The sequence below is a fragment of the Amphimedon queenslandica genome, unplaced genomic scaffold, assembly GCF_000090795.2.
Source record: "Amphimedon queenslandica unplaced genomic scaffold, v1.1 AMPQUscaffold_13351, whole genome shotgun sequence".
NCBI lineage: Eukaryota > Metazoa > Porifera > Demospongiae > Haplosclerida > Niphatidae > Amphimedon > Amphimedon queenslandica.
Genome location: NW_003546413.1, coordinates 100,525 through 125,921, shown reverse-complemented (window position 1 = coordinate 125,921; position 25,397 = coordinate 100,525). Strand labels below are relative to the sequence as shown.

General features: G+C 35.6%; 10 protein-coding genes across 11 annotated transcripts; 4 read left to right on the top strand and 6 right to left on the bottom strand.

Moving 5' to 3' along the window:
* Positions 1–17: 17 nt before the first annotated feature.
* LOC109582828 (uncharacterized) lies at positions 18–2,729 on the top strand. Its single transcript, XM_019997810.1, has 6 exons — positions 18–61; positions 112–639; positions 688–869; positions 950–1,135; positions 1,185–1,353; positions 1,482–2,729. Exons 1-6 carry the CDS (start codon positions 34–36, stop codon positions 2,705–2,707), a joined length of 2,319 nt encoding a protein of 772 aa, XP_019853369.1. The 5' UTR covers positions 18–33; the 3' UTR covers positions 2,708–2,729.
* A 74-nt stretch (positions 2,730–2,803) lies between these two features.
* LOC105313125 (uncharacterized) lies at positions 2,804–9,476 on the bottom strand. Of its 2 annotated transcripts, none has more exons than XM_019997812.1 (8): positions 9,298–9,476; positions 9,140–9,240; positions 8,788–9,087; positions 8,668–8,718; positions 8,200–8,463; positions 8,023–8,067; positions 3,655–5,912; positions 2,804–3,381 (listed from the first exon to the last, which is right to left on the bottom strand). In XM_019997812.1, the coding sequence occupies exons 2-7, from the start codon at positions 9,228–9,230 to the stop codon at positions 4,501–4,503; spliced, it is 2,163 nt and encodes a 720-aa protein (XP_019853371.1). In that variant the 5' UTR covers positions 9,231–9,240; positions 9,298–9,476; the 3' UTR covers positions 2,804–3,381; positions 3,655–4,500. The 2 variants fall into 2 exon arrangements, with proteins under 2 accessions (XP_019853371.1, XP_019853370.1); XM_019997811.1 differs by having other exon boundaries at positions 8,668–8,721; positions 9,298–9,475.
* Positions 9,477–13,460, bottom strand: LOC109582829 (nuclear speckle splicing regulatory protein 1-like). Its single transcript, XM_019997814.1, has 6 exons — positions 13,410–13,460; positions 13,266–13,356; positions 13,132–13,200; positions 12,959–13,081; positions 12,338–12,545; positions 9,477–9,965 (listed from the first exon to the last, which is right to left on the bottom strand). The coding sequence occupies exons 1-6, from the start codon at positions 13,421–13,423 to the stop codon at positions 9,493–9,495; spliced, it is 978 nt and encodes a 325-aa protein (XP_019853373.1). The 5' UTR covers positions 13,424–13,460; the 3' UTR covers positions 9,477–9,492.
* Positions 13,459–14,352, top strand: LOC100631661 (glucose-induced degradation protein 8 homolog). The gene is made up of 2 exons (XM_003387333.3): positions 13,459–13,569; positions 13,615–14,352. The coding sequence occupies exons 1-2, from the start codon at positions 13,483–13,485 to the stop codon at positions 14,245–14,247; spliced, it is 720 nt and encodes a 239-aa protein (XP_003387381.1). The 5' UTR covers positions 13,459–13,482; the 3' UTR covers positions 14,248–14,352.
* Positions 14,353–14,659: 307 nt separating this feature from the next.
* LOC100631535 (conserved oligomeric Golgi complex subunit 6-like) lies at positions 14,660–16,751 on the bottom strand. Its single transcript, XM_003387332.2, has 2 exons — positions 16,434–16,751; positions 14,660–16,353 (listed from the first exon to the last, which is right to left on the bottom strand). The coding sequence occupies exons 1-2, from the start codon at positions 16,731–16,733 to the stop codon at positions 14,749–14,751; spliced, it is 1,905 nt and encodes a 634-aa protein (XP_003387380.1). The 5' UTR covers positions 16,734–16,751; the 3' UTR covers positions 14,660–14,748.
* A 29-nt stretch (positions 16,752–16,780) lies between these two features.
* On the bottom strand, positions 16,781–18,043 carry LOC100641300 (protein transport protein SFT2-like). Its single transcript, XM_003387324.3, has 6 exons — positions 17,881–18,043; positions 17,765–17,830; positions 17,626–17,711; positions 17,454–17,571; positions 17,350–17,408; positions 16,781–16,979 (listed from the first exon to the last, which is right to left on the bottom strand). The coding sequence occupies exons 1-6, from the start codon at positions 17,998–18,000 to the stop codon at positions 16,874–16,876; spliced, it is 555 nt and encodes a 184-aa protein (XP_003387372.1). The 5' UTR covers positions 18,001–18,043; the 3' UTR covers positions 16,781–16,873.
* LOC105313124 (leucine-rich repeat-containing protein 69-like) lies at positions 18,043–20,139 on the top strand. The gene is made up of 11 exons (XM_011406295.2): positions 18,043–18,166; positions 18,209–18,688; positions 18,734–18,860; positions 18,945–19,017; positions 19,067–19,183; positions 19,230–19,308; positions 19,360–19,431; positions 19,481–19,582; positions 19,644–19,681; positions 19,733–19,871; positions 19,919–20,139. The coding sequence occupies exons 2-11, from the start codon at positions 18,482–18,484 to the stop codon at positions 20,057–20,059; spliced, it is 1,095 nt and encodes a 364-aa protein (XP_011404597.1). The 5' UTR covers positions 18,043–18,166; positions 18,209–18,481; the 3' UTR covers positions 20,060–20,139.
* On the bottom strand, positions 20,029–21,153 carry LOC100631405 (RING finger protein 166-like). Its single transcript, XM_019997816.1, has 6 exons — positions 21,024–21,153; positions 20,810–20,966; positions 20,629–20,717; positions 20,423–20,537; positions 20,244–20,351; positions 20,029–20,189 (listed from the first exon to the last, which is right to left on the bottom strand). The coding sequence occupies exons 1-6, from the start codon at positions 21,110–21,112 to the stop codon at positions 20,124–20,126; spliced, it is 624 nt and encodes a 207-aa protein (XP_019853375.1). The 5' UTR covers positions 21,113–21,153; the 3' UTR covers positions 20,029–20,123.
* Positions 21,154–21,223: 70 nt separating this feature from the next.
* LOC100642061 (exosome complex component RRP42-like) lies at positions 21,224–24,416 on the top strand. Its single transcript, XM_003387330.2, has 7 exons — positions 21,224–21,400; positions 21,451–21,545; positions 21,636–21,801; positions 21,971–22,041; positions 23,362–23,482; positions 23,759–23,914; positions 24,235–24,416. The coding sequence occupies exons 1-7, from the start codon at positions 21,242–21,244 to the stop codon at positions 24,310–24,312; spliced, it is 846 nt and encodes a 281-aa protein (XP_003387378.1). The 5' UTR covers positions 21,224–21,241; the 3' UTR covers positions 24,313–24,416.
* Positions 24,254–25,367, bottom strand: LOC105313123 (uncharacterized). The gene is made up of 3 exons (XM_011406293.2): positions 25,233–25,367; positions 25,036–25,147; positions 24,254–24,604 (listed from the first exon to the last, which is right to left on the bottom strand). Exons 1-3 carry the CDS (start codon positions 25,362–25,364, stop codon positions 24,369–24,371), a joined length of 480 nt encoding a protein of 159 aa, XP_011404595.1. The 5' UTR covers positions 25,365–25,367; the 3' UTR covers positions 24,254–24,368.
* Between the last annotated feature and the right edge of the window lie 30 nt (positions 25,368–25,397).

Below are 25,397 nucleotides of genomic sequence, written 5' to 3'. Positions count from 1 at the left end.
AATCAGCATACCGGTAATCTGGAAAGAAAACAAATGGCATTTGAAACAAGTACTTCTAAAAGCAAGTACCGTACTATGAAGTTACTACTTCACTGTTAATCATTGCTATAGATCAACCGAGTAGAAGAACTGGTCACCGAACTGTATTAGTAGGTGATTCACTGTACCTGTGGGCTGGTAATCAGGTCGGTTTACCTGAAGTACATGATAGTGAAAAGAAGAGAAGGATCACTAGTAATATACAGCACTTTACTCCTTCAACTGGTGAATGGATCACTAAAGATACTACTGGTACTCCTCCATTAGGAATTTTGGGTTACTGCTGTACTGCAATAAATGATCTATTGTACTATTTCGGGGGCTATTGTGGTCATGGTGACTGCTTTCACAATAGTATTACACAACTGGATAGCGTTAATCTTCAATGGAGAGAATTAGAACCAACTGATGCAACTAGACCAGTTATGAGGAGAGGTCATTGTGGAATGACATCATTTGAACATGATGGAGTACACCATTTACTAATGATAGGAGGAAAAGGATCTAAACCAGCTGTACAACTACCTCATTATAAATATATTATGTTACCTAGTGAAAGATGGCGTACTAATGAGCACTCAATATATAATATATCATCAAGTAAAGTTTTATTGTTTTTTTGAAATTATGTCAATAATTTTAATTTAGAAAAATGGAGTCATCCTTCAATCATTGGTCAGTGTATACCACCTGCTGGCGGCTTTATCATTGAAAAGATCAGCAACACTAGAGCTGTCCTGTTTGGTGGGATAGAGAATGTTGATAATACTCGTGATACTTATGCTAACAATATTTATGTATTAGAGATACACATATCAATTAGCACTGTGGTATGTGACTATGTGTACACACACACACATGCATGCACTTTTATGTCATTGTTAATGAGTGTGGTTATTTTATTTATTAGTTCTGGCAGAGTATAAAGAAACCTGAAGCAATAGACCAATGGCCAGTGGGTAGATTCATGCATGCAGGTGCTATTATAACTGGATCAGACTGTCCTATGCTAGTGATAAGTGGTGGGTTGAATAAGAATAACGACATATTAGATGATTGTTGGATCTTTAAGATCACTCAATATTCCTGGATAAAAGTATGTACAGTAAAATACATGTAAATTATTAATTTATTTCTATTAACAGTTAGATGCACCTCATTCTGTTAGTAAAAGAAGGAGTCATTCTCTCTCAGTGTTCATTATGAGTCTTCATTGTGTCTGGATGATAACTGTTGGAGGATATGCTTACAACTTCGGTGGTATTAAGCAATTGAGCTTAATTGATGATATCAATGTAATGATAACTGAACTAGGTCAGTCTAGTAAATAAATTGCACATTTTAATTTTACATTCATGTGCAGCCTTGGCTGTAGCTAACCCTACATTATGAGTTAATAGTTAATCTCAGTATACATATACTATTATTTTTGCATCCATTAGTTGTCAACAGTAGAGGAGGGTGTCTTGTAGGTGATACATTTGATTCTAAAGGGATGACTAGCGAATACTACAAGAAGAAGTATCAGCACATAAGAGGAGTATGGTTGGAGCACTTGGAGGACTACCAGAAACTAAGAAAAGGAGATGCAGTCAATATTGAGCAAACCATACAAGCTCTTATGAAGAGTCTTAAAGAGAAGGAGAAAAAATTAACAGAAAAGGAGTTAGAAGCCGGAGATTTTCGCCAAAAAATGGAACAGAAGAAAAGAGAAGAAGCAGAGAAAGATCAAGAAATAATAAGATATTGTCATCAGCTACAAGAGAAGGATAGGGAGCTACAGGAAAAGGATAGGGAACTACTGGAGAAAGATAAGGAGCTAAAGGAGAAGGATAGGGAGCTACGTCAGTCTCAAGATGTAGTTCGTAGGTACCAGCAACAAGCAGAGCTTACTGATGATCACTGGGTTATTGATAAAGATGAGGTGACTTTGACAAAGGAGGAGCTAGGAAGAGGATCTTATGCTGTCGTTACAGTTGGTATCTTTAGAGGTTTAAGAGTTGCTGTCAAGTCACTTCATACTATCATCATCTCTGATTATAATCTAGGTATGTTCTCCAGGGAAATGAGTATAGCATCACGAGTACGTCATCCTAACCTGGTCCAGTTCATTGGTGCAACTAAAGTGGGTAATCCCCTCATCTTGACCGAGCTGATGAGTACTAGTCTTAATCAGGAGCTTCGCAGAAACCGATTAACCAATCAACAGATTCTCAGTATTGCTCAAGATGTAGCTTTAGGCCTCAACTACCTTCACCTGTTTAAGCCTCAGCCTATTATTCACAGAGATGTGAGCAGTCCTAACGTATTATTAAAGCCTTGCACTGGACCTGCTGGTTATGAAGCTAAAGTAGCAGATTATGGTACAGCTACAGTAGTGCAAGCTGAGAGTGCTGGTACTGCTTTTCCAGGCAATCTAGCATATGCTGCACCAGAAGCTCGTGATCCTGAGCAACACAGTCTAGCAATGGATGTCTACAGCTACTCTGTTCTCCTTATGGAAATGAATTTATGTTGTCTTCCAGAAAGGACAATTGAAGAGAGAGCACGACAATCTGGTAGTGTCTCCTGGTCTGATATGAAGTCTCTTATACAAAGAGGACTTGACAATAACCATAGAAACCGTCCTACTATGGTTCAAGTAATGGAGTTTTTGAAAAAGATTTGATTTTATATTTTTGATATTCCAATTGGTGGCTGCTTATAGTTTCAAAACTTGTATCTTGAGTTACTTGCTACATGCATGGCAAATTAAAATTCAGTCACGTTATAGATCTAGCTGTTTTCTAGCTGTTTTCAAGCCTGCATTATTAAGTAAACAATTTAATTATTGGGCCTGACCCCTCAAAAATTAATAAATTATGACAGACCTGACAAATGAAAATTATTTTTAATAATAAAATTAATCATCTTCTGTTATTACAGTAGGCTGAGATAACTTTACTTTCTTCCTAGCTAGGTAGTGTTCAGACAAGGCAGATTCCTCATTAGTTCTTTTTGCAAAAATACGCTTCCGTCTTTCTTCAATTGTCTCTGGTTGAGGTTCTGGTACAGTTGGAATTGGAGGTGAATCTTCTTCTTTACCAAGTACTTCATCTAGCTTAGCTTCTGCTTGGCCCAGTTGTTTGGGGAAGTATTTACAAAGTTGTCTTAATGCATCCCAGCTGACATCTTTGTTGGCTTTGAACCACCTTTCAATTACTTTAATAAGATTATTCATTGCTTGGCCTGGGATCTGTGTCAGATCAGACACATCTACACCCAATCCAGTCCCTATTAGGTTATACTCACTAGCAGAAGTAGAAAATATCCTCAAGACTACTGCATTATTAAGCTCCTGGCCTGTGGATTTAAAAATGTTTTATTGATTGATATGTACATAATGCATTCTTTGAATAACAAAAACCATTATATATAAACGAAAAGAATAATTGGCCATGCAATAAAAAAATAATGTCTACTTTTATATGGTATATCTAAGATAAGTTCATCAATGTTATAGCATTAAGAACAGGCTTTATGAATGCGTATAAGTAACACACATTTTTGTGCAGAACCTTTACAATAATTATAATAATAATAATATAATAATAATAATAAAGTTGTTACACATACCTGATGTATTGAACCAGCACCAATAGCTGTCATCAAGAGTACAAGTGTGAGCAGGTTTAGAGCAGCAACCTATTATTTGAGCTGCTTCATTTTTGATAATACAGTATTCACTGTTGTCACGTTGGCAAGCAAAAGCTATGTTCAAGTCTTTAACTGAAATGTTGATGACATCTGCACTCTTTTTGATGACTTTACAAAGTAGTGTGTTAATTTTTGGACAATGTTCCTTCTTTCCAGTAAAAATAACTTCAATATGCTTCCCACGATTAATGATGTACAAACGTTCATCTGGGTCATCATCATTTTTGTCAAAAGAGATCCATAACGATATTGCATTTCGAAATTGTGAGACGTCATCAGGATTAGATAGCCAGACAACGTATTCTTCTTCCTTGAGTAAACGAACAATCATCAGAGGGAAGATTCCTTGAGGTACATTGACAAAGACTTTTCCTACATCTTCTCCAGCCACTTGCTTTCTCCAAACATAAAGTAGAGGTTTTCTATCTGTAGGGCTCTTTTCAAAGCTATCATCATATGAACTTAAAGCAGAAGGAAGAAAATAGACTACATCTTTAGCTTGACTTTTGTTTTTCTGTAGTTGAGCAATGATGTGGCATTTGTTAAGCAAATTGATGAAGTAATCTGGCTGAAATTTACCAGTGAATACAGTGAACTTCTTAAGAAGATCTTTTTTGAAGCGACCCTGATTTTTTAATAGGGCCATTTCATCCCAAGTTATTTTCAATTTTGGTTTAAATACTTTCTGTGCAGTATCCTTTTTGACATATGTGAGAGCCAATAATTGTGAAAGTACTTCAAGAATTTTCTGCGGGTCAACAAACACTAATTGAGGTTCAATATCAGGATAGTATAGAATAATGGTGCAATTGTGAAGGTACTGTAAGTTAGAGCATCTTCAACATCACTAGGAGTCATGTGAAGTCTCTTACCTTCGTCGTCAGCTTCTTCTCTTGTAACAAAACCACCATTACTTTCAGCTTTTTTCTCTAAGCAAAGCTCAAAAACAAACAGCCAGATCGGGATTTTTACTTTAAGAGAAGTCTGACTTCGATCTACAATTTTAAAAATTTCCTGGCTGACCCTCTTTCTTTCACCTCGATCTTTTATTAATGTATCAACCAGAAATATGATACACGTAGAATCTTCATGTACATCAGGAATAATGTACTTCTTAGAATGAGAATCCAGTTGTTTCATCAAATCGTCGCTCATTTGCTTCACCTGTGCAAATGCCTCTTTTTCATTTTTGCTATTTTTAATCACCACATCGTAATGAGTACCAAGAACAAAAGACATAGAGTGAATGAAAGTAGCCTCTTGAGAAGGCTTGGTCAAATACGGAATATCTAATGGTTTCTGAACTGATGCTGCTGAAACGACAGAATTGAAAACCTTACGGTTTGAATATTTCATTTTCTCATCGCATTTAAACTCTTTTCCATTAATTCGGTACGTGTACTCAAACTCATCATCGATACCTTTAGAAAGGTCAAGTGTGATGACATTAAGAGAAGCTGCCCTAGTAAACACTGGTAGCAGCTCTTGAAATGCTGGTTGACCACCAGAATCAATAATGTATGCCCATTTCTCACTTAATTGAGCTTTTGCTACAGAAAGGCATTGAACTATTTCATTAACTACAGTTCCATAATCACGAGGCCCTTCTGGGGCTTCTGGTGTAAATTCATCATCTGATTCTGACTCATCTGAAAATGAAAGTGTGGACGTAGCTTGCTTTTGTTGAGAAAACTTGGCCACAGCTCTTTTTAAACTAGATGCTAATCTCTCCAGCAATTCATCTTTAGTAATTCTGTTCCAAGTCTCATTATCATTAGAAGTAACTCTTAGAGCTTTGACAGCTTTACAAGCTATTGGTGTACTGTCAGTGATAGACTTAGAGGAGGTGTTTGAAGAGGAGGTAGTAGTGTTGTAGTGTAGGTCAGTCATAGAATCAGGAGAGGCATGTGGATCAGAAGATTGTGAGGTATCAGAAGATATTTGAGGGTTGGAAGATGAATGTTCAAGGATTTTAGGGTCAGAAAATGGGGTGTCAGAACAGGTGAGAAGGTCTTCAGATGAGGTGGTACAAGGTAAGTGTTTTGGTGGTGGCTCATTAAGTAGAAGGTTTTGTGCACATGATTTACCAGAGCCAGCAGGCCCAACCATATGTACACGAGTGAGGGTCAAATCAATCCAGCCTTCTTTTTCATCATCAAACCACTTCTTTATAGTACCTATAAACATTTTAAAATATATAATTTAATTCATATTCTCTTAAAATTATACAAAGTATTGAATTTTTGTTTACAAACAAGTCAATGGTAATTGAAGGTTAAAAAAATAATGGTGAGGAATTAATATTGAATGGTGCTCAAAATAATGAAAAGGTTATTTGGTCTCTATAAAGCTGCAGAGCAGCTAATATTTGACAAAAATTAATTTACACAAAAAACATGGGGGCTTAATCTGGCTTAATTTAAAAATTTACGACCTGGGGGTCATAAAAAATTAATCATTATAGCATCATGCACAAGGTAGCTCACACACCTAAAGGGTAAGTCCGGTGCATGTATTTTTGGGTATTTATTTTTTGGCTTAATATGATTGCCTGACCACAATAATGATGTATTCCAACTCCCATTGTCTAAAAATTTTTCACTGAGATATGAGCGTTCAAAAATGCTCATTTTTGTTACTTCCTGTCAGTGAGTGTGGCTAAACGTGACATCACTAGAGGTATAGATGCAGCTAAACCCATTCCTTTATAGGGGGAAATAATTGTTCATTCTCATGCCTAGTAATGTAATAGCACTAATTTAAAGATCGGGATCATTAGCTATCATTATTCTAAGCATGCAACTGCAAGAAAAAGACTCAAAATAGCAAACAAGAAAATTTCCTACTTGTGGTATTATGACATTTTCTTGCAGTTGCATGCTCAGAATAATGAAAGCTAATGATCCCAATCTTTAAATTAGTGCTATTACATTATTAGGCATGAGAATAAAGGATTATTTCCCCCTATAAAGGAATGGATTTAGCTGCATCTATGCCTCTAGGCATAGATATTAGAGTAAATACCGTACAGTTGGTAAATTTTGTGGCGTATTAATTTTCGTTAATTTCGTGGTTTATTTTTATCCACGAAATTTTAACCCCTACCACCCACACATAAAAGCTAATTAACGGGCCATGCAGAGCTCTAACTACTATTTCCAAGCCAGTAGAGGAGCCAGAGTTCTTGTCTGTTACTCCATATTCCACCATAAGCCATGTGTTGGAAGCTAGTCCAGTAGATCAAAGTGAAAAGAAGTTTGCTAACTACCACCCACGAATATTTGTACCCACGAATATTAGCTTCTAAGGATATTTTGGAGAAAACACGAAATTTTGGACCCTTGAATATTACCAACCGTACGGTAAAAGGGATTGGAAACAGAAGCGTGGGTGTGGGCAAACCTCCATTCATTTGTATTATTGCTAAGTAAACAGAGGTGGGTTGGGATTTTTGACAGATTTTGGAGCAAAATCACAGATTTTATTGCTTTATTTTTTGAATAACTCCAAGAGGATGCCATTTATGCAAACAAAACTCACACATAATACTAACCAGTGTTTATTCTTTTTATTAATATTTTTAAAACAAATCAATGCATATGCTAGTAGCCATGTCACTCTCACTAAAAATACCATCTTTTCCCCCTCCAAAAGACTCATGTTGATCTTGAGCTATGAATAAGTATAGTCATTTTGAAGAGCTTGAAATCTCCTATGGAATGAGCTAACTTGCTCGTTGATGCTATAATGGCCAAGCGTTTTACGAAGGATAAAGTGTTTCAAAAACAGGCGACTTTGTGTACCTATAACTGGTTGTAAAATGGCTTTTTGGAGACAAAAACCTTGCTGCTGGTAGCTCTAAAAATTCTATGTGGAATAGGCTATATATCATAAGCAAGCGCTATCCTCAAGAGACACAAATTTCCTTCGAAATCCTTCCAGTGCAAATTCACCAATGGAGGAGATGGGAATACAATCAAAACACTGATGGTTGTCATGTGGTAACCCAACTCGCATTTTCTGTTGCTACGCCCCGTTGCCAATCCCCTCTAATATCTATGCTCTAGGATGTCATGTTTAGCCACACCCACCGACAGGAAGTAACAAAAATGAGCATCTTTCAAAGCTCATATCTCAGTGAAAAATTTTTTAGACAATGGGAGTTGGAATACGTCATTATTATGGTCAGGCAATCATATTAAGCCAATAAAATAAATATCCCAAAATACATGTACACCGGACTTACCCTTAAATGTTAGTAAGACACTGGCTATATGTGTGTAATACCTGGTTCTACTTCTATTACATTATCAAAATTACTTGTATTCTCTCCTACAAAAAAGAAAAAAATTATTCTTTACTAGAAGAATGAAAAACATTAGTGGCTCCGCACCCAAATAAAAATTGTAAATTGTAATGAGCACTAAATTATTAATGTCAAGATATGTACACATAATTACACACCTATTTTTGGAAAAAATTTATTTAGATGAGCCTTTGCTTTGCCCAATTGATCAGGAAAGTTGTCACAAAGTTCCAATAATGTATCCCAACTAACATTTCTATTGGCATCAAACCACCTCTCGAATACTGTGATGAGATTACTAGTTACATCCTCAGTTAATTTCAGATCTGCTACTTTTACATCCAATACAGTCCCTATCAGTCTGTAATGATGAGCAGAAGAATGAAATATCCTTAAGGCTGTTCTCAAGTTAAGTTTCTTGCCTAGTAGAAAGAAATAGAAAAATGAAATGAGCGTGATGCACATTAACATAACACACTGTTGCAACAACAATTGAGATCAGGTCTATCTACAGCAGACCAGTAGTAAACCACAGAATACATACAATAGCCACAACTGCACATGATTAATGATGGAACCAGGCAATAATAATAATAATTCTTAATTATTAGCATTTTATTTTTTACCTTCACTAGCTCCACTTTGAGGAAGAGGAGGATGGACAGTAGCAGTGTCTTCTTCTATTGAGTACACAAAGAGGTTAACATTTTTTGACTGATATATGTTAGTTATGTGCATGTACATACCTAGTTCTTTAAGCATAATGATTCCTATCTCTTTTATTGCTGCACCTTGTTTAGTTAATACACTACACACCTTAACTAAATACTGTCTTTCATCAATAGAAGCTTCTAGCTGATCCACCACATCAATCATTAATCTAGTGGCTTTATCAGTACTAGTTGGGCCAAGTGCTGTCAACGTGTATTCTCTAGTCCCACGTGTTATTAGGTCCTTGGAAAACAATGCATTGGCTACATTGCTAACATTAGCTGATATTGCTTTGGATAGCTTAGCCCAATATTTCATTAGTATCTCCTTTGGATCTACAGTTTAAATAATGATAATTATGGCACACAATATTATGGCTATCTTTACTAGGTCCTGGGTTGAGCTCTACATCACCTGACATAAGGAGGAGGAGAGAGAAGAGGACCTTTATGATACGAGTATATACCAACAACTTCATTGTGTGGACTCTATAAATAGTAGGAATTCATAATGAGACTTAACAGCATACTGTATAACTGTCTTACACTTATCAAAGAGAAAAACGGCCAAGATAACTCCCAGTAGTGATGGGCGGTAATAGAACTGCAGAAGCTAGTTACAGAACCATCCAAGAAGACAGTGTCTCCACTCCAGAAGAATGATTTGAACGCAAATTAGTTATCGGACCCGGCCCCTCAAAAGCAGACCCGCCCAATTTAAAATATTTTCAATAATAAAAATTAATCATCTTCTGTTATTACAGTAGGCTCAGATAACTTTGCTCTCTTCCTAGCCAGGTAGCGTTCTTTAGCAGACAAGGCAGATTCCTCATTAGTTCTTTTTGCAAAAATACGCTTTCGTCTTTCTTCAACAGTCTCTGGTTGGGGTTCAGGTACAGTTGGAACCGGAGGTGAATCTTCTTTTGCTTCTTGTCTCTCTTCCTCATCAAGTTCATCAGTTTCTTTCTCTGGTGGACTTCCTTCATTACCAGATCCTTCATCATTATTGCCACCTTCATCATCTTCACTACCAGCTTCATCTAAAGGTTCATTATCATTTTGTTCGAATGTATCAGTATAGTCATGTCTGTCTTCTTTCTCTCTATCTTGTTCTTGTTCCTCAGTGGTAGATGATGGAGCACCAGTTGTCTTTCTCTCCAACACGTTTCGATAAAAACGGCTCAAATCAGTTTCCTTAGTAACATCATTTAATTCTAAAGAATAAAAAATAAATAAATGACATAAGCAACACATTATACTATCAGTATATTAAATATTAACATAAAAATTTGTTAATCAGCAATTCAACTGGGTTCAAATATTTGATGAACAAAATAAATTTAAACTCCTGTCAATATATCTTTTATAGTGTGTACACTATAAAAGATATATTGACAGGAGTTTAAATACTTTGGTGATTTCTCCAATAATTCATTTCATGGATTTTACATTGAAAATTTAAGGCCTTTTCACACTGGCACAAGTAATGCGCATTGATGCGCATTAATCGTGTTCACACTAGAGTGGTTTTCAATTAATGCGCATTGATGCGCATCACCCTCCTTCACCTCCAGAGGTGGATTGATGTGAAGTGATGCGCTTCGATCAATGTAAACCAATGGCAACAAGAACACAAATTGATACATAATTCAGCTGCTAGTGTGAACACGATCAATGTGCATTATTTCAGCTGTATCAACAAAGCGCATCAAAGCGCTTTGAAAACTGTGCCAGTGTGAAAAGGCCTTTAGTCACATCTTCTGCACATAACATGTACATGAATGTACACAAAAATATTAAACTTCATACTTTGTGTCAAAAACCAACAATCCCCTACAATTTTAATTCCACATGCCAATGTATGGTTTATTACAATGCTCATACATGTACATATACAACAGAGTTCCCTTAGACAAAGCACGCTCTATAAGCTGACAAACCTTATCTATGGCATTTGTTTTTTTCCCAAAAATTGGCTCATGTCTTAAAATACTCATAACTCAAAATTATTTGTCGGAAACAGCTCAAACTTTCTACATAGCACAATGACATCAATATGTACATGTATTAGAAAATGTAATAAAAATTTGGGGTGATTTCGGAGTCACTTTTTGGAAAAAACCATGTCCATGGTTTTTTCCAAAATTTGCTACTTTTAAAAATGGTCATACCATATAGCGGAAGATTTTTGTGACCCAAAATTTGTGGATTTTGCGTTTTTTTTCAAAACCCATGAAAATAAAATCCGTGAAAATCGATTTATACGGTTTAAGATGGCTGAATTGTAAAAAACCACGAAAATTAAAGCCATGAAATTGATTTTTGGACAGATCCATGAAAATTTTGGGCCACGAAAATTTTCTGCTATACAGTAACTTGGAAAATTGAAGTTGGAATGAGCTCAAACTTTCTACGTAGCATGAGGACAACAATATGTACTGTACAGTTGGTAAATTTCGTGGGGTATTAATTTTCGTTAATTTCATGGTTAATTTTTATCCACGAAATTTTAACCTCTACCCACCCACACATAAAAACTAATTAACGGGCCATGCAGAGCTCTAACTACCATTTCCAAGCTAGTGGAGGAGCCAAAGTCTTTGTCTATTACTCCATATTCCACTATAAGCCATGTGTTGGAAGCTAGTCCAGGAGATCCAAGTGGAAAAAAGTTTGCTAACTGTCATCCACGAATATTTGTACCCACGAATATTAGCTTCTAAGGACATTTTGAAGAAAACACGAAATTTCGGACCCTCGAATATTACCAACCGTAAGGTATTAGAAAATGAAATAAAAATTCGGGGTGATTTCGGACTCATTTTTTGGAAAAAAACCATGAGCAATAGTCCATGGTTTTTTCCAAAATTTGCTACTTTTTAAAAATGGTTATAACTTGGAAAATTGAAGTCGGAATCAGCTCAAACTTTCTACATAGCATGAGGACATCAACATGCATAAAAATGTAATAAAAATTGGGGTGATTTCAGAGTCATTTTTTAAAAAACCATAGGCCATGCTTTTTTACAAAAATTGGCTCATTATAATAGCACACAGCTTTTGAAGCAACTTTCAAAAAACTCATAAAAATTCTCATTTTGATCAGAATCCACTCAAAATTTGTAGACAACTAAAACATAAAATTCTCTCCCAGCCATTTTAATGAAATTTGGCAAAAGACCCTACACAGGGTCTTTCGCATGATTTTAGAGCAACTTTGAAAATTCAGAAAATCCAATTTTGATCAGAATCATGCAGCTACACAACATAACTATGTATATAAATAAAAAAATATAATTCTCTCCCAGCCACTTTTGATGAGCTTTGACCAAAAACCCTGTACTATAGCACAGTATCAAAAAATGTAATAGAAATGGATTAAGTATTCTCTCCTAGTCATTTACCCTGTGCTACAGTAGTAACAGTAAATATTATTTTGCCAAAATTTGGAGCAACTTAAAAAACCACTAACAAGAAGCTGACCACTATGTCAAATCCTGTGGGAAACCCTGATGAAGAATATATTTTATTCAATTATTTATTTTTACTTTATTAATTACAAGCATCCTTAATTTTTAAGGCTCACTCTCTATCTCCTCTTCTTTCCTCAGTCTCTCTTCAATGGCTGCCCTTTCCTCTAGCTTCCTCAGGTAGCTTGGAGTAACAAAGGAGTCTTTATCAGAGAATGCTTCTCCCTCAGTCTCTCTCTCCTTCTGTACCTTCCTCTCGTAGGCTAGCTCTTGTTCTATCTTTCTCACTTCTGCCGTCCTTTTCAAATTTGCAATATATTTCGACTGTAAATGAAAAGAAACTGCAAGTAAATAAATAAATGAATAAATAAAACAAACACAACAACTGATAGTGGAGAACTTGGTATAGGTGATTCTATACCAATTGAAATGTATCATTAAAACACAACCAATACACACTATGCTAAATTTGACATTGAGTGATTAAAATGAACTATTGGAAACATAGACTTCAACCAAAATTTGGATCTTTTTTCAACTGTTGATACTTCCAAAACTTATGACTGGAAGTAACAAACATTTGGCTGAATAGTATAGCTATTATGGCTGTCATTAGTCACAATTATGAAATGGTTATCATTAAGTTAGTTTTAGATGAAAGGGAAATATTACTATAATTTAACAACACAATACAAAATGATTCATACAAACAAACTGGTACAAGTATTATCACTTACTTTTCTATCTTGTTTTCCTAGTAGTTTTGAGTCTCGTTTCTTCTCCTGCATTTGATCATAAACCCCATCATAGTCAAACACACTTGGATCTTCACACAAAGCTTCCGTTAGCATATTCTTAGTCTAAAAGGTTCTACATGTAAATAATACCCTAATGATATGAATTATCTCACTGTCTTAGCTTCAAGTCTCTTTATCCCTTCCTTTCTTAACGATGCACTGACTTGCTTCTTTCTTGCATCCTTTTATCATAAGAGTGAAGTAAGAAAAATTATCATTCAGACATTATTAAACACAAAATTCATACCACATTATCTTCATCACTGCTGTCATCATCAAAGGCAGATGGTTTGGTCAGAACTTGAGGTTTACTTTTCGGAATAATAAGACCATACTGTCTGTAATAGTAATAGTAAGAGTAAAATCTTAGATGAACAAAAAGACAACCTACTTTTTGGCCGCCATTTTAAAATTATTAGATCTACTGGGTGTGAGGGTTAAAGTGATAGAAGGCGTGGTTAAAGATGGAGGACAACACAACGTCAACAACAACTGTAGAAGTTACTCTTTCGACTAGTTCAACTCTAGAAAAAGATGAGTGGAGCGACAAGGTAAGAGATAATAGCTTAAACTTTACGTTATACTAGCAATTGTAGGTTAATAATCATTCCGTATCTCGTTCTGATCTCAATTCTGTGATAATGGATTATTTGGTTAGGGAGGGGTTTAAAGAGGCAGCCCTCTCCTTTCAAAAAGAGACAGGAATACAGTCAGGACTAGATGACTCTCTAATGGAGAGCCAGATACAAATACGATCAGCAATCGAAACAGGAGAAGTACAAAAAGCAGTTGAGACATTGAATGATTTAGATCTAGTAATACTAGACACTAATCCAGATTTATTCTTCCACTTACAACTACAGCAGCTATTGGAGTACATACGTCAGGGCAATGTAGATGAGGCATTAGCATATGCCCAGTCAGAGCTCTCTGCTAGAGGTGAAGAAAATTCAAAATTCCTTGAGGAACTTGAATCTGCCTTAGCTCTGTTAGCTTATGATGATCCTATAAAAAGCCCTTTTGCTTATCTACTACAGCATTCTCAGAGGCTAAAAGTTGTGAGCGAGTTAAACTCGGCCATTTTGAGCAACCAAGGGAAGGAAGAAGTCTCAAGGCTCAGTGTACTGATGAAGCTTGTATTGTGGGCACAGTCTAACCTGGAGAAGAAAGGAGCTAACTTTCCTAAGCTTACCAGTATATGCAGTAGTACACTCACTCACCCTCAGTAGCTGAACTGTGCAGCATAAATTATGAGACAAACATTTCATTTTATGTCCATTGTGCAAAAATTCTTTTAAAAAAACAAATGCCCACTATTGATGGTCATAATAGTACACTCATGTACATGTTCATGTACATATACAGTAGTGTAGTCTTATTCTCCCTGATATTGATGCTCATAAAAGTATGTATGTGCATAAACACACTCTATCTCCCTCAGTTTATTATACAGTAGGCTCACTAAGAAGCATACACAAACACACTGTCTCAGTCTCAAATTTGATCAATTATACACATCACTGATGCCCACTTGCACTAAAGACTATTGAGGAGTTCCTCAAATTTGGACAGCTTTTCTCCAATTTTGATAATAATGCACACCTGACCCACCCACAAGTTTTCCTTAACACCAGTGAAATGTTGTAGCTGCCAAAAATGCATAATGGTACTGAATTGTATGATTAAAATTTTTTTCACTTCAAACAATTAATGTACAAATATCATAAAAATCATGTAATTAAATCGTTGACCTGTTCTGGTGAATGCGGTAATACATTACTTAGCTTATCTTCTCCTATTTTGTCCTTTATAGCATCATATACCTGCCTGTATGCATTGAGGAATAATTGTACTGCCCTTTGATGAGCATCAGCTTTGAACTTGCTACTGGTCAGAAGAGTGAGTTGAGGTAGAAGAGAAGACTCTGGAGACGAGAAAAATTGAGTCATGAGCTTCTTGCTTTGCTCGTGTACAGGAGCAAGGACTTCGTCAGTCAGCTCTCCTGTTTGAAGCGTATTATAAGAATCTAGTAGTCCAATTTTTCCTAGAAGATAAGCAGCCTGCTCTGTTATCAGTGTATCTAAATGAGCCTGTATCTGTCCATCTAATTTCTCTAATGCTAGCTCAGTGAATTCGTACAATGCTACATTCGAGTGTATCAGATAAAGGCAATTGATGAGATAGACTGCCATTTCCATTGTACTAAGAGTGGAAGCACTCTCATTGCAGTAATGAATCATTGGATCAATGCATGTCTGCAGTATTTGCTTCAGCGATGTTTTATGATCGTCTAATGAGGCTACGCTGATGTCACGAGATGCTAGCACGCGTTGGAGGACTGAGAGTATCTCCATTAGCTTCCTTGGAGGGTTAAGCTGTGAATCAGGTAACTCTATCTCTTCCAGTAACTTTGAGGTTTGAACTGTGAGGCTGCTAAAGAACAGCTTTGTCTGAAGTTCAGCAAGTTCCTTCATTACCCCAATCAACGGAGCAGTCTCTCCTAAAAGAATTACAAAAACACCAAGGTAATATCGAACCACATTAACCATTTGATAGCTGGTCACTGGATCAGACGTCGACAAAAGAACTTGCTCGACTCTCATTTTTAAAGGCCTTCCAGCACCTTCGGTTATAGAGGCCAGTAAATTCGATACCCATTCCCTCTCATCTTCAGCAAAGAGGCCACTAATGTGATCCTTTTCGGTAGCTATAGCCTGATGCAACCAACCTAGCATATCTCCTGAATAACGGGCTGGATCATGAGATACCAGCTCAATAGGTCGACTACCATTATTACCTTTAGTCAGTGCATCAATGAAACCCTGTACTAAGGCACTGCGTCTAGCAAGGACATACTCATCCACACAATACTTGTAAAGGATAGGTCGACTCTTAAGCTCTTGCAGTGACTTTCTAAGAAGCAGAGAAGAGGAGGGCAAGTCGCTGGTCATTGTACGACATTGTGACTGTGTCCAGTGGTATAACCTCTCGTAGCCTTCCTCCAAGTGCATGGCCATCTTTTCCATTATCTCTAAGCCTATTCTCTGTTGACTGGTTCTTAGCAGCACTTTGCAGTCTTCATGAATTGATTTCACACGGTGTAAGACAGAGAATAGCTCTTCTCCGACCACACCTCCTGCTAGTATCCCCACCTCTTCTGGGGTTAGTTGGAGCTTCTTAAGGAACACGTCAATGACCACGCCCCTCATCTCTAATCTCCGCCCTCTTGCCTTTAACTCGGCCGTTTCATTCAGTAACCCAGCCGTCTTTGCTTTTGTATCCGCCAGTCGATTTTGCATATCTTGACAACATGACCTCATGGAATGGACATCATTCTATGCAGAAAAAATCATACTTAATCACGTGACTTAAACCACACCCATAAAATCAAATTATTGTAAAAATTATCACTCACTTGCATATCTTGTATCTGTGCTGCCAGACTCCCCAAAAGGTCTCTAAACTCTTCACTCAGTATAAGGCCTCGTCTCTCTATGTCAGATCTGAGGTTGCGTCGAGCATGTAGCGTGTTGGCGGGTAGAAATTCAGAAAGAACTTTGAGGGATTCTATTGTGTCCCTCTCATCTTCTAGTCGAGTTTCTAAAATTCTGTTTAGTTTCCTAGAGAGTGGATTATTCTGTGATAGGTTGCCTATTGAAGAAGAGGAGGGATTAGCTGGTTGCTTTTCTTCCTTGTCCTTGCTGCCATCCGCCATTTTGCCTCATTTGGGTGTGGTCAGTTATAAAATTAATTAATAACTAGTATGAGGTCAAACTCAGAATAATTAAAAGAAAATGAAAACATCAAAATTGGTAACACAACAATAAATTAAACATACAATGTACTATTACGGCTTTATGCATCAATTGCTTGTGATACAGTTCTTGTGCATAATCCAGAAAATAGTTTAAGCATAAAACTGAGTCCGGTTGTTCCACCAGGAATATAACTGACAAGAAACCTATGCAACAAAAAGTGAAGGTCAGTTAAGCACAAATATGCATCCCATAAAGAACTGGAATAGTTTTTAAGCCTCTATTATTTCAGTATACATTACGGCAACAAAATAGTGTATAGCTAGTAATTGTAGAGTGGTTTTACTGCTAAACTTTTGATGATTAATGGGTTTTAACTTGGAAAATTTGTGGCCATATGCTGCACATAATGGTTAAAAATTGTAGGGTTAATTTTGGCAAATGGGTTGTCAAAATGCCAACATTTCCCCTCTAAAACTAAGAGCAATGATGATCATTACAATAGTCTAGTCCTAGTTATTATGTAGCTTCACTAAACTGCTTGCCTCAACTGTCAAAGTTCAACATAAATCTTACCAAATTAATGCTAAGATTTGCAATGCAGCACAGAATAAAGTCAATATAGTACTGTGAACCTAACAAATGATGATAAAGTAGTAATTATTATTGGTTTATCTTACTCCCAGTGCAAAGTATAATGTCGCTATTATAGTTCCAACATACACAGCAGTGAATGGTAGTCTGTCTCTTGAGAGGAGATGCTTTAAGTGTGACCAAGGACCCCATAAAAATGAAAAACTATGCACAAAATAAAATACTGCAATACACACTTCATTTAATTGTAATATATACCTGCCCAAGCTAAAAAGACTCCCCATGGTGAAAAGAGCTGCAAACTTGCGAGACTTTAACAAAATCATTGGTGTCAGTGCCAATGCCTATAATAATTAAATAAAATTAATTGAAATGACTTTTTATTTTTGTCACTGACTAGTGCAAAGCATAAAATCCCAAGTCCTAAACATAAGAAAAATCCTACAATCCTTTCCTTTTTACTCTAAAAATAATAATTAAAAATAAATTATAAATTGTAATAGCTTTATTTACTAGTCCAAAAGCAGATCCAGATCCTATACTATCTGTTTGTCCTGATTCCAAATTTGAACTGCCGTTACCTCCCCACAAACTGCTCAAAGCTCTGGCTATGCTGTTGGACTTGCCTTCCATTTTATTGTTGCCACACCTTTTTAAAGGAGTGGCTCATTTTAAAGCCACGACCACGGCGACAAAAATAAAAATGTCGATGTTTCTTGGTCGTGTCATGAAATGTAAAGCAAATAATACTGTAAAAGTATCTGTGACTAGAAGCTATCTTCATCCATTAGTATTAAAAGTAACCACCCCCTATTTGTTTAAACCATTATTGTTTTCTCAGTACACTGCAAAAAGGAGAAAGTTTGAAGTTCACGACGAGAAAAGCTGCAATGTCGGGGACTTGGTCCTGATCAAAGAGATGCAGCAAAAGATTCAAGACAAAGCTTTCCGTGTCAGTGAAATAATAGAAAGAGCAGAAACATACACAGACCCAGAAACTGGTGAAATTCATTATCAACCATTCATGTAAAATTAAAAATACGGTAGATCTATTAATAAAATTAATTACCACGTGGTCGTGGGTGGTAGTTGCCAATAGCAACCGCTAAACAATATGGCGGCTAATGGAAGCACTGTGCTGGATCATGGTGTAGTTTTACGCGCATTGAGAAGCAAAACCACTACCCTTTCACTGGACAACACTAAAATAGATGCTTTGCCTCCATCTCTGACCAAACTAACTTTTCTAACAAAATTTTCAGCCAAAAACAATAGTCTAACTGATCACGGACTCTCCCCAACTCTAAAATCACTCACAAAAGTTAGTGTTTTAGTAATTCTGTGTAACCTTGAGGGTAATATGCAGTTGTGTGCAATTAACCTTGGATGCAATAAGCTCTCTTGTCTCCCAGTCTGTTTCATGGAGATGCCAGAATTACAGAATATACATTTGTTCAGTAATGAAATAGAACAACTTGACGAAGACGTTCTTGGTATGTATAATTGATAAAATGAGAGAGATGTGTGCATACTTTGCCATTGTGTTTATTGATATTGCAAATCTAATACCGCAATAGAATGCTTAACAGAAGTTATTGTACTTAATTTAAATGGAAATTTGATTGATCATTTACCACCAGCAATTGCAAGGTATAATGTATACTAACGATCTTATGGAATTTTTACATGTTAATGATAGCTTGAATAATTTAACTACACTAGGAATAGCTAGCAATCGACTGAAGTTTCTTCCTCAAGAAATTTCCCACCTGTCATCTCTCGTTGAGTTGCATGTCGAGGATAATCAATTGCAACAGTAAATTGCTGTTTTTTCATAAACAGTACATATGGTTTTCTTCCAGCTTGCCGTCTGGCATTTCACAGCTTAAGAAACTAACTAGAATTTATGCACAAAAGAATAAACTTCAATCATTAAATCCTGTAAATGAAATCAGACATTTATAGAGTCACATTTTCAGTCTTCTCTTTTAGCTCATCAGCTGTTGCACATCGTTACGAGTCCTGGATATTTCTAGCAATCAGATACAATTCTTTCCTCAAGAGGTATTAATGTACACTGAATTGCTTTTAAGTTCATCATGTTTGTACAAAGCTAGGAGAAATGAAGTTAAGAGAGTTTCATTATGAGCTGAACCCTTTAATACCTTTCATTCCTATTCCTTCATCAGCAACAGAGGAAGTACTACCTTTAAAGGTATACACTATACATGAATTTGTAAATTGTAATAATTATAATTCATGATAATTTATAATAGGAATTAATATGCAGGAGATTATTCACAATACTTGAAAAGTGAGCATGACTATCATGTTACTTACATCTTAATAATGATATTCCTGGCAGTGATTCACGTTTAGAGGTAATAGTACAATCGCTACCTGAAGTTAGGGACGCACTAGCTCAAGCTGGCAAGTGCTTGGTGTGTGATGGACCATTTGTCAACTCCTGGCTGGAATGTGTTAAGTTTATACAAGCAAAGAAGGTAAAGAATAATAATCATAACATTATTCTATATGTTATGCATTATAGATCATTTTGCCATTACGATCTCCTTCTGGTCTGATACCAATTCGTATAATGCTATGTTCATATAAATGTCTCAATAGTGGCGATCACGATTATTACGGGATAGCAACACCTCCATCAACTAATGACATATTTGTAAAGTAAAAATTTAATTTGAATTTTAAATATAATATAATTATAATGTGAATAATGCTTGATGAATTCCTGACTATTTCTCAATTAAAGAAGCTTCAATGGCAGCTCGTAATGATTCTTCATCATCTTGTTCATAGTCCTAAAAAATTTTAAAGCCAGATATGTTCTTTTTCTTTCTTAACCATTAACTTACCACATAAGTGTCATATTCAAAGTTGTGTCTCATGTTTAAGTGACTCATGAAGTTACTGCTAACTTGACTCCTACTACCCCATGGCATGGAGGCACATATAGGACATACCTATATACATCATTGCTACACGTAAAATTATTATTACATTTCTCTCTCCCTCTCTCGTTTCTTTTACTTACAACTTGAGAGTGGTCATTTTTGTGACGCTCGTTGCAATGTTTGACCAATCCCAAACAATCTAGATTAGTCTTACTGCATAATGGACATGCAAATGTTGAGCGATTTGGGGGTAAACTAGAAAACAACAAAGAGAGACAGAGAAAAATAGAGATATATTTATTCACAGTTCAGTAGCTACATTATGTGTTCACTGTTTAGTACATACCTTGCTGGATTAACATGTTTAAATTGAGATTGTGGTACAGTACGCTTCCTACATGTCACTGAATGGGAATTAAAATACAAAAGTCCAAACTACATGTACATGTATGCAAGAAAAATAAAATAATATTCAGCATAATTACATACATTGTGTAAATGACACATCATACTTATTACATACTTACTGCCTGTCCGCAAGGTTTGCAAATGACAGTACTGATCGATATTTCTCTTTCCGTCACTTTGTCTTCAATTAGATCTCTTTTTCTTACGTTAATTCTGCACACAGGACAGGCTGGAGCTGATTGACTAATTGATTTCTTTATACATTCTTTACAAAACCTGTGACCATCGAACAGCTGGTTTTAATACAATACAATACAGGTGATATCTATCTACCTATGAAAGCAAGGTGCTATTACTGGATTCTTAAATACTTCACAGCAAATGGGACACACATACTTCGCCTCAAATTCATCCTCATCCATGATAAAAACTCGAATAAAATGACAAAACCAAATAAGTATACGGACGTAGACATTATGGATTGTTCCCGTATTCTATTTGCTAAATGCTAATGCACAAATTCCGTTTGATTCCGTATACCTTTTTTCAAAATGGCCGATAGAATTTTAAGTGATTTTGAGATCTCTTACATCAAGCAAGGGGTTCTTGCAGATATGAGGTCGGACGGACGGAGCTGTAGAGATTACAGAAGCTTTGAACTCCGTTCAGGGATAGTATCAAATACTAGTGGATCTGCAGAAATTAAGTTGGTGGGTGTGGCTCAAATCTATGAATATCATTAAAATTATATGCACATTAGGAAAGGACCAATATATTAGTTGGAGTAAAAGCTGAAATTGGACAGCCTAACCCTTTAAATCCAAACAAAGGACGCATAGAATTTTTTGTTGATTGGTAAGAAAATAGTAATTTTTTAATAATAATTATAATAATTTATATAGTGATCAATAATTTTGTCATAATTATTGTATTTGTATTTTTCAGTTCTGCTCTTGCTTCTCCTAAGTTTGAAGGAAGAAGAGGCGAGGACTTAGGGCGGAATTTGGCTCATCGTTTATCAGATTTGTACGAGAACAGCAACTGCATTGATTTGGAATCATTGTCTATTATCCCTGGGCAGGACTGCTGGATTATATATGTAGATGCATTGGTGAGCTCATTTATTTTAATGATCACATTATGGAGTACAGTATTTGTATTTTTAACCAGTGCATAAAACACTTGTATTACAAAATATTTAAATGTACTTTGTATGAATGGGAATGGAACACAAACTAAATGCATTAGTTTTATCAGCACTCTTTGTGTTTTCATTTCAGGTATTAGAATATAGTGGTGGTGTCTTAGATTGTCTTTCTATTGCAGTCAAAGGAGCTCTAGCAAATACTAAGTGAGCTCAGTCCTCATTAACATGTACATGTATTGTGTATACAGTATAGCGGGTAATTTTCGGTGGTTGAAAATTTCAACTAAAACCAGAAATGACTTTAGAATAAAAATTCGTTGGTTTTATTTTTGACTAGACAAAAATAATTGATCTGATGTCTTCATTAGCATCTGCAGGACTGACAGCATTAGAAAGAGGTCCTCTGGTCCTGTAGGGTCTGGAAGAGATTCTTTAGAAGGTGAACACCGTTTTCAAGGCCATCCATGCTTGTTATCATGTTATTAATAATTTATTATGGTCATGCCTATCTTCAGAATTAATTTTCATCAGAATTAATTTTCGTTCAGAATTAATAGCAACGAAACAGACGAAAATAAGCACCAGTCGAAAATTACCCGCTATATGGTATGCATGCACTGCATTGAGGTAGCTTCTTGTCAGTGGATTGTCAAGTTTCTCCAAAATTGGGGCAAAGACCCTGTACTATAGTACAGGGAATTTTGAGAAAAATTACAAGGAGAGAGTTTTTCATTTTTATAATTGTTTGTGATACATATACATGTACTCATGTTGTGTAGAAAGTTTGAGCTAATTCCAATCAAGTTTGGATTTTTTAATGAATTTTTTAAAGTTTCTTTAAAATTGGGCCAACGTCCCTGTACTATAGTACAAGGATTTTGGCCAAATTTTGTCAAAAATGAAAAGGATATAATTCTCCATTTTTATAATGTTTTTTGATACCTATACATGTACTTTCGTTGTTTAGAAGTTTAAACTGATTCTGATCAAGTTTGGATTTTTTTATGAATTTTTAAAAACTCAGACTAAGGTCCCTGTACTATAGTACAGCCAAATTTTGTCAAAAATGAAAAGAAGAGAATTCCTTATTTTAATAACTTTTTCTGATACATGTACATGTACTTATGTTGTGTAGAAAATTTGAACTGATTTTGGTCAAATTTGGATCTTTTATAAATTTCCAAATGTCATGTACTGTATTGTAGTGCTTGTCAGCATGCTGTTTTATTGGAAACTCTGACATGCATTTATGATGTATGTCCTTAATTGTTTCCTTCAATAAATGGTTTGAATACATTTACCGTTATATTTTGTGCACCAGTTTATTTTGTGGTGATTCATGTTCATGTAACTTATTTTATTTGCTCATAACTCTAAAGCTTGTCATTAATCAGCAACTTGTGCATCAGAAAATGGCATGTTTTGTCAATTGAACTTGACTCACAGTATAATTTTTTCAGTTGGCACAAAAACTTGTTGAATATACATGTATAATTTGACCTCATCTTTGTCCATTGATTACAGGATCCCTAAGCTAACTGTTATTGGAGAAGGAGAGGAACAAGAGATAGAAATATCAGACAATCCTTTTGATTCAACTTCAATAGATACAAATAATGTACCAGTATTTGTCAGCTTATCACTAGTGAGACGATAATTTTGAATACTGTATAGCACTTTATTTTCAAGGAGCAAAAGTTTCGCTCTTTTCTCGGGTTAGCATGCAACTGTGAAATTAAAGATCCACTAAATATTCAATTGTCATTAAAAGCATGTGGCACTAACATTGCAAATCTGCAATTTTTTTGTGAAAAATTGATGAATTGGTGAAATTTTAGCTCCACAAATTAAAGTGCTATACAGTACACACATCACTTCCAATTTGCATCTGCAATTTTTTCTCCTCCCTCTCTCCTCTCAGATAGGTAATCAGTTCATAGTGGATGCTAGTCATGAAGAGGAGGCCTGCTCTCTCTGTCAGTTATCAGTTGGAGTCAACCACAAAGGAAGTATATGTAGTATTTTAAAAGAAGGAGCTGGGAGCTTCAAGCATAGACAATACAATGAAGCTATATCAGTAAGAGGGCAATGAAGTATACATGCGTTAATAAATGTAGTACTGTATTTACAGATTACATGACACGTAATTCTAATAGAAAGTCAGCTGAGAGGCAAATTATATGGGAAAAATTTATAAGCTGATTCCAATTCAGAATTTTTATATTTGTTTCAAATTTTTTTCAAGACAGATTTTATCAAAAAATATTTGTAGCTTTTAATTATATTTTCTGAATCATATGCCATGTTTTATGTATAAAATATTAATTCCAGTGTAAACCTTATTTCTGGCACATTCTAACACATGGAGGACGAAACTATTGTTTTTCTTTTTTGTAGCTGGCCAGTGAAATTGGAGTTTCAGTCATAGAGAAAATAACACTCACAAACAATACTGCACCTGAAAAGATGCTGTGATAGTAATTTTTAAATTTTAAAATGTAAATATGTATATAAAAATAAAAAATAAAAAATTATAGCTTAGCATCAGTGTATCTCATATTTTCTGGTAGTAGTCTACCCCACACCGATGAATATTGGTGAACTTTATGTGGGTTTTCTCCCTCAAGGGGGCCCCCGTCCATTGCCCATTGGAACACTCCTCCCTCTAGATTAAAGACTGGGATGTCAAGGCCTTCTCTCCTGAAGTGTGAGATTAGTTTATTAGCAAGAACTGATGAACGATATCCAACAGAACAATAGCAGACAACTATTAGAGAAATGAGAAGAGAATAATCTTTTACTGCGTTAAGGCTTAAGACTGGTTTCCATATAGCCCCTACAACAGCCTTTGCAACAATGATGGAGATAGAGATCAGGTCTAACTCTATGACAGTTGCATGCTAACCACAGAATCCATACAACAGCCACAACTATATGGACTAGGCTAAACCCATTACTATCCAGAATTTTTAACTTTTGGCTTAATGTTGTTAAAGTTAATGGCCGTAAATATGATTGTTAATACACATTATTTTGGTTACCTCAGTTGTGCCCACCATTGCAAAACTATTAAACATAAAAGGATTTGGGTTTACAGTAATCATTAGGCATGCCACAAAATTTAATCCAATTATAAATCCCTCCTATCATCCTATGTACCGGTATGTATTCGCAAGTAACAACACTCATCATTATTACTTTTATCAGTGTTCTTAAAATCGATGTCTTTCCATGGTTCCTCTGCTTCATGATCCACTTGTTTACTCCCAGGGATATGACTCACTGAATATTCCTCTATTGGCCTTGAATCCTGATCCATATAAAAAGGCATGAACATCATCAATAACATCATCATTATAATCAAAATTATTTCAACATTCACACAGCTTACATACTAAATAAAGAATCCTTTCCTTGTCATTACCAATAAGCTCTGTATTCACTATTCCTGAGACTCGTGGAAACGTTTTCTTTATTCCGAATATTACAGCTCTCATGGAGAAAGATGGTTGTGAATTGGACGCCATTTTGGAACTACAATTAACCCTTTTACCACGCCT

What these genes read in the sequence shown, in the direction of transcription:
- LOC100641300 (XM_003387324.3), bottom strand. Translation starts at nt 18,000, where the DNA reads ATGGAAGGCAAGTCCAACAGCATAGCCAGAGCTTTGAGCAGTTTGTGG. An exon ending in AGTCTTTTTAGCTTGGGCAG is followed by an intron (nt 17,572 to 17,625) that starts GTATATATTACA and finishes TTTTGTGCATAG; the next exon opens with TTTTTCATTTTTATGGGGTC. An exon ending in CAAATCTTAGCATTAATTTG is followed by an intron (nt 16,980 to 17,349) that starts GTAAGATTTATG and finishes TTTGTTGCATAG; the next exon opens with GTTTCTTGTCAGTTATATTC.
- LOC100631535 (XM_003387332.2), bottom strand. Translation starts at nt 16,733, where the DNA reads ATGGCGGATGGCAGCAAGGACAAGGAAGAAAAGCAACCAGCTAATCCC. An exon ending in CACAGATACAAGATATGCAA is followed by an intron (nt 16,354 to 16,433) that starts GTGAGTGATAAT and finishes TTTTCTGCATAG; the next exon opens with AATGATGTCCATTCCATGAG.
- LOC105313124 (XM_011406295.2), top strand. Translation starts at nt 18,482, where the DNA reads ATGGCGGCTAATGGAAGCACTGTGCTGGATCATGGTGTAGTTTTACGC. An exon ending in AGGAAGTACTACCTTTAAAG is followed by an intron (nt 19,583 to 19,643) that starts GTATACACTATA and finishes AATTTATAATAG; the next exon opens with GAATTAATATGCAGGAGATT. An exon ending in AGTTTATACAAGCAAAGAAG is followed by an intron (nt 19,872 to 19,918) that starts GTAAAGAATAAT and finishes TATGCATTATAG; the next exon opens with ATCATTTTGCCATTACGATC.
- LOC100631405 (XM_019997816.1), bottom strand. Translation starts at nt 21,112, where the DNA reads ATGGATGAGGATGAATTTGAGGCGAAGTATGTGTGTCCCATTTGCTGT. An exon ending in ATAGCACCTTGCTTTCATAG is followed by an intron (nt 20,967 to 21,023) that starts GTAGATAGATAT and finishes CGATGGTCACAG; the next exon opens with GTTTTGTAAAGAATGTATAA. An exon ending in AAACATGTTAATCCAGCAAG is followed by an intron (nt 20,538 to 20,628) that starts GTATGTACTAAA and finishes GTTGTTTTCTAG; the next exon opens with TTTACCCCCAAATCGCTCAA.
- LOC100642061 (XM_003387330.2), top strand. Translation starts at nt 21,242, where the DNA reads ATGGCCGATAGAATTTTAAGTGATTTTGAGATCTCTTACATCAAGCAA. An exon ending in TTATATATGTAGATGCATTG is followed by an intron (nt 21,802 to 21,970) that starts GTGAGCTCATTT and finishes TTTTCATTTCAG; the next exon opens with GTATTAGAATATAGTGGTGG. An exon ending in AATACAATGAAGCTATATCA is followed by an intron (nt 23,915 to 24,234) that starts GTAAGAGGGCAA and finishes TCTTTTTTGTAG; the next exon opens with CTGGCCAGTGAAATTGGAGT.
- LOC105313125 (XM_019997811.1), bottom strand. Translation starts at nt 9,230, where the DNA reads ATGAAGTTGTTGGTATATACTCGTATCATAAAGGTCCTCTTCTCTCTC. An exon ending in TAAATTTTTTCCAAAAATAG is followed by an intron (nt 8,068 to 8,199) that starts GTGTGTAATTAT and finishes TCTTTTTTGTAG; the next exon opens with GAGAGAATACAAGTAATTTT. An exon ending in TGTAATAGAAGTAGAACCAG is followed by an intron (nt 5,913 to 8,022) that starts GTATTACACACA and finishes AAATGTTTATAG; the next exon opens with GTACTATAAAGAAGTGGTTT.
- LOC109582829 (XM_019997814.1), bottom strand. An exon ending in GCAGTGATGAAGATAATGTG is followed by an intron (nt 13,201 to 13,265) that starts GTATGAATTTTG and finishes TTATGATAAAAG; the next exon opens with GATGCAAGAAAGAAGCAAGT. An exon ending in GAAAGAAGAGGAGATAGAGA is followed by an intron (nt 9,966 to 12,337) that starts GTGAGCCTTAAA and finishes TTTATTCTTTAG; the next exon opens with AATTAAATGATGTTACTAAG.
- LOC105313123 (XM_011406293.2), bottom strand. Translation starts at nt 25,364, where the DNA reads ATGGCGTCCAATTCACAACCATCTTTCTCCATGAGAGCTGTAATATTC. An exon ending in AGGAAAGGATTCTTTATTTA is followed by an intron (nt 25,148 to 25,232) that starts GTATGTAAGCTG and finishes TATATGGATCAG; the next exon opens with GATTCAAGGCCAATAGAGGA. An exon ending in TTTTAAGAACACTGATAAAA is followed by an intron (nt 24,605 to 25,035) that starts GTAATAATGATG and finishes TTTCTCTAATAG; the next exon opens with TTGTCTGCTATTGTTCTGTT.
- LOC100631661 (XM_003387333.3), top strand. Translation starts at nt 13,483, where the DNA reads ATGGAGGACAACACAACGTCAACAACAACTGTAGAAGTTACTCTTTCG. An exon ending in AAGATGAGTGGAGCGACAAG is followed by an intron (nt 13,570 to 13,614) that starts GTAAGAGATAAT and finishes TAGCAATTGTAG; the next exon opens with GTTAATAATCATTCCGTATC.
- LOC109582828 (XM_019997810.1), top strand. Translation starts at nt 34, where the DNA reads ATGGCATTTGAAACAAGTACTTCTAAAA. An exon ending in AATATATAATATATCATCAA is followed by an intron (nt 640 to 687) that starts GTAAAGTTTTAT and finishes ATTTTAATTTAG; the next exon opens with AAAAATGGAGTCATCCTTCA. An exon ending in TGTAATGATAACTGAACTAG is followed by an intron (nt 1,354 to 1,481) that starts GTCAGTCTAGTA and finishes TGCATCCATTAG; the next exon opens with TTGTCAACAGTAGAGGAGGG.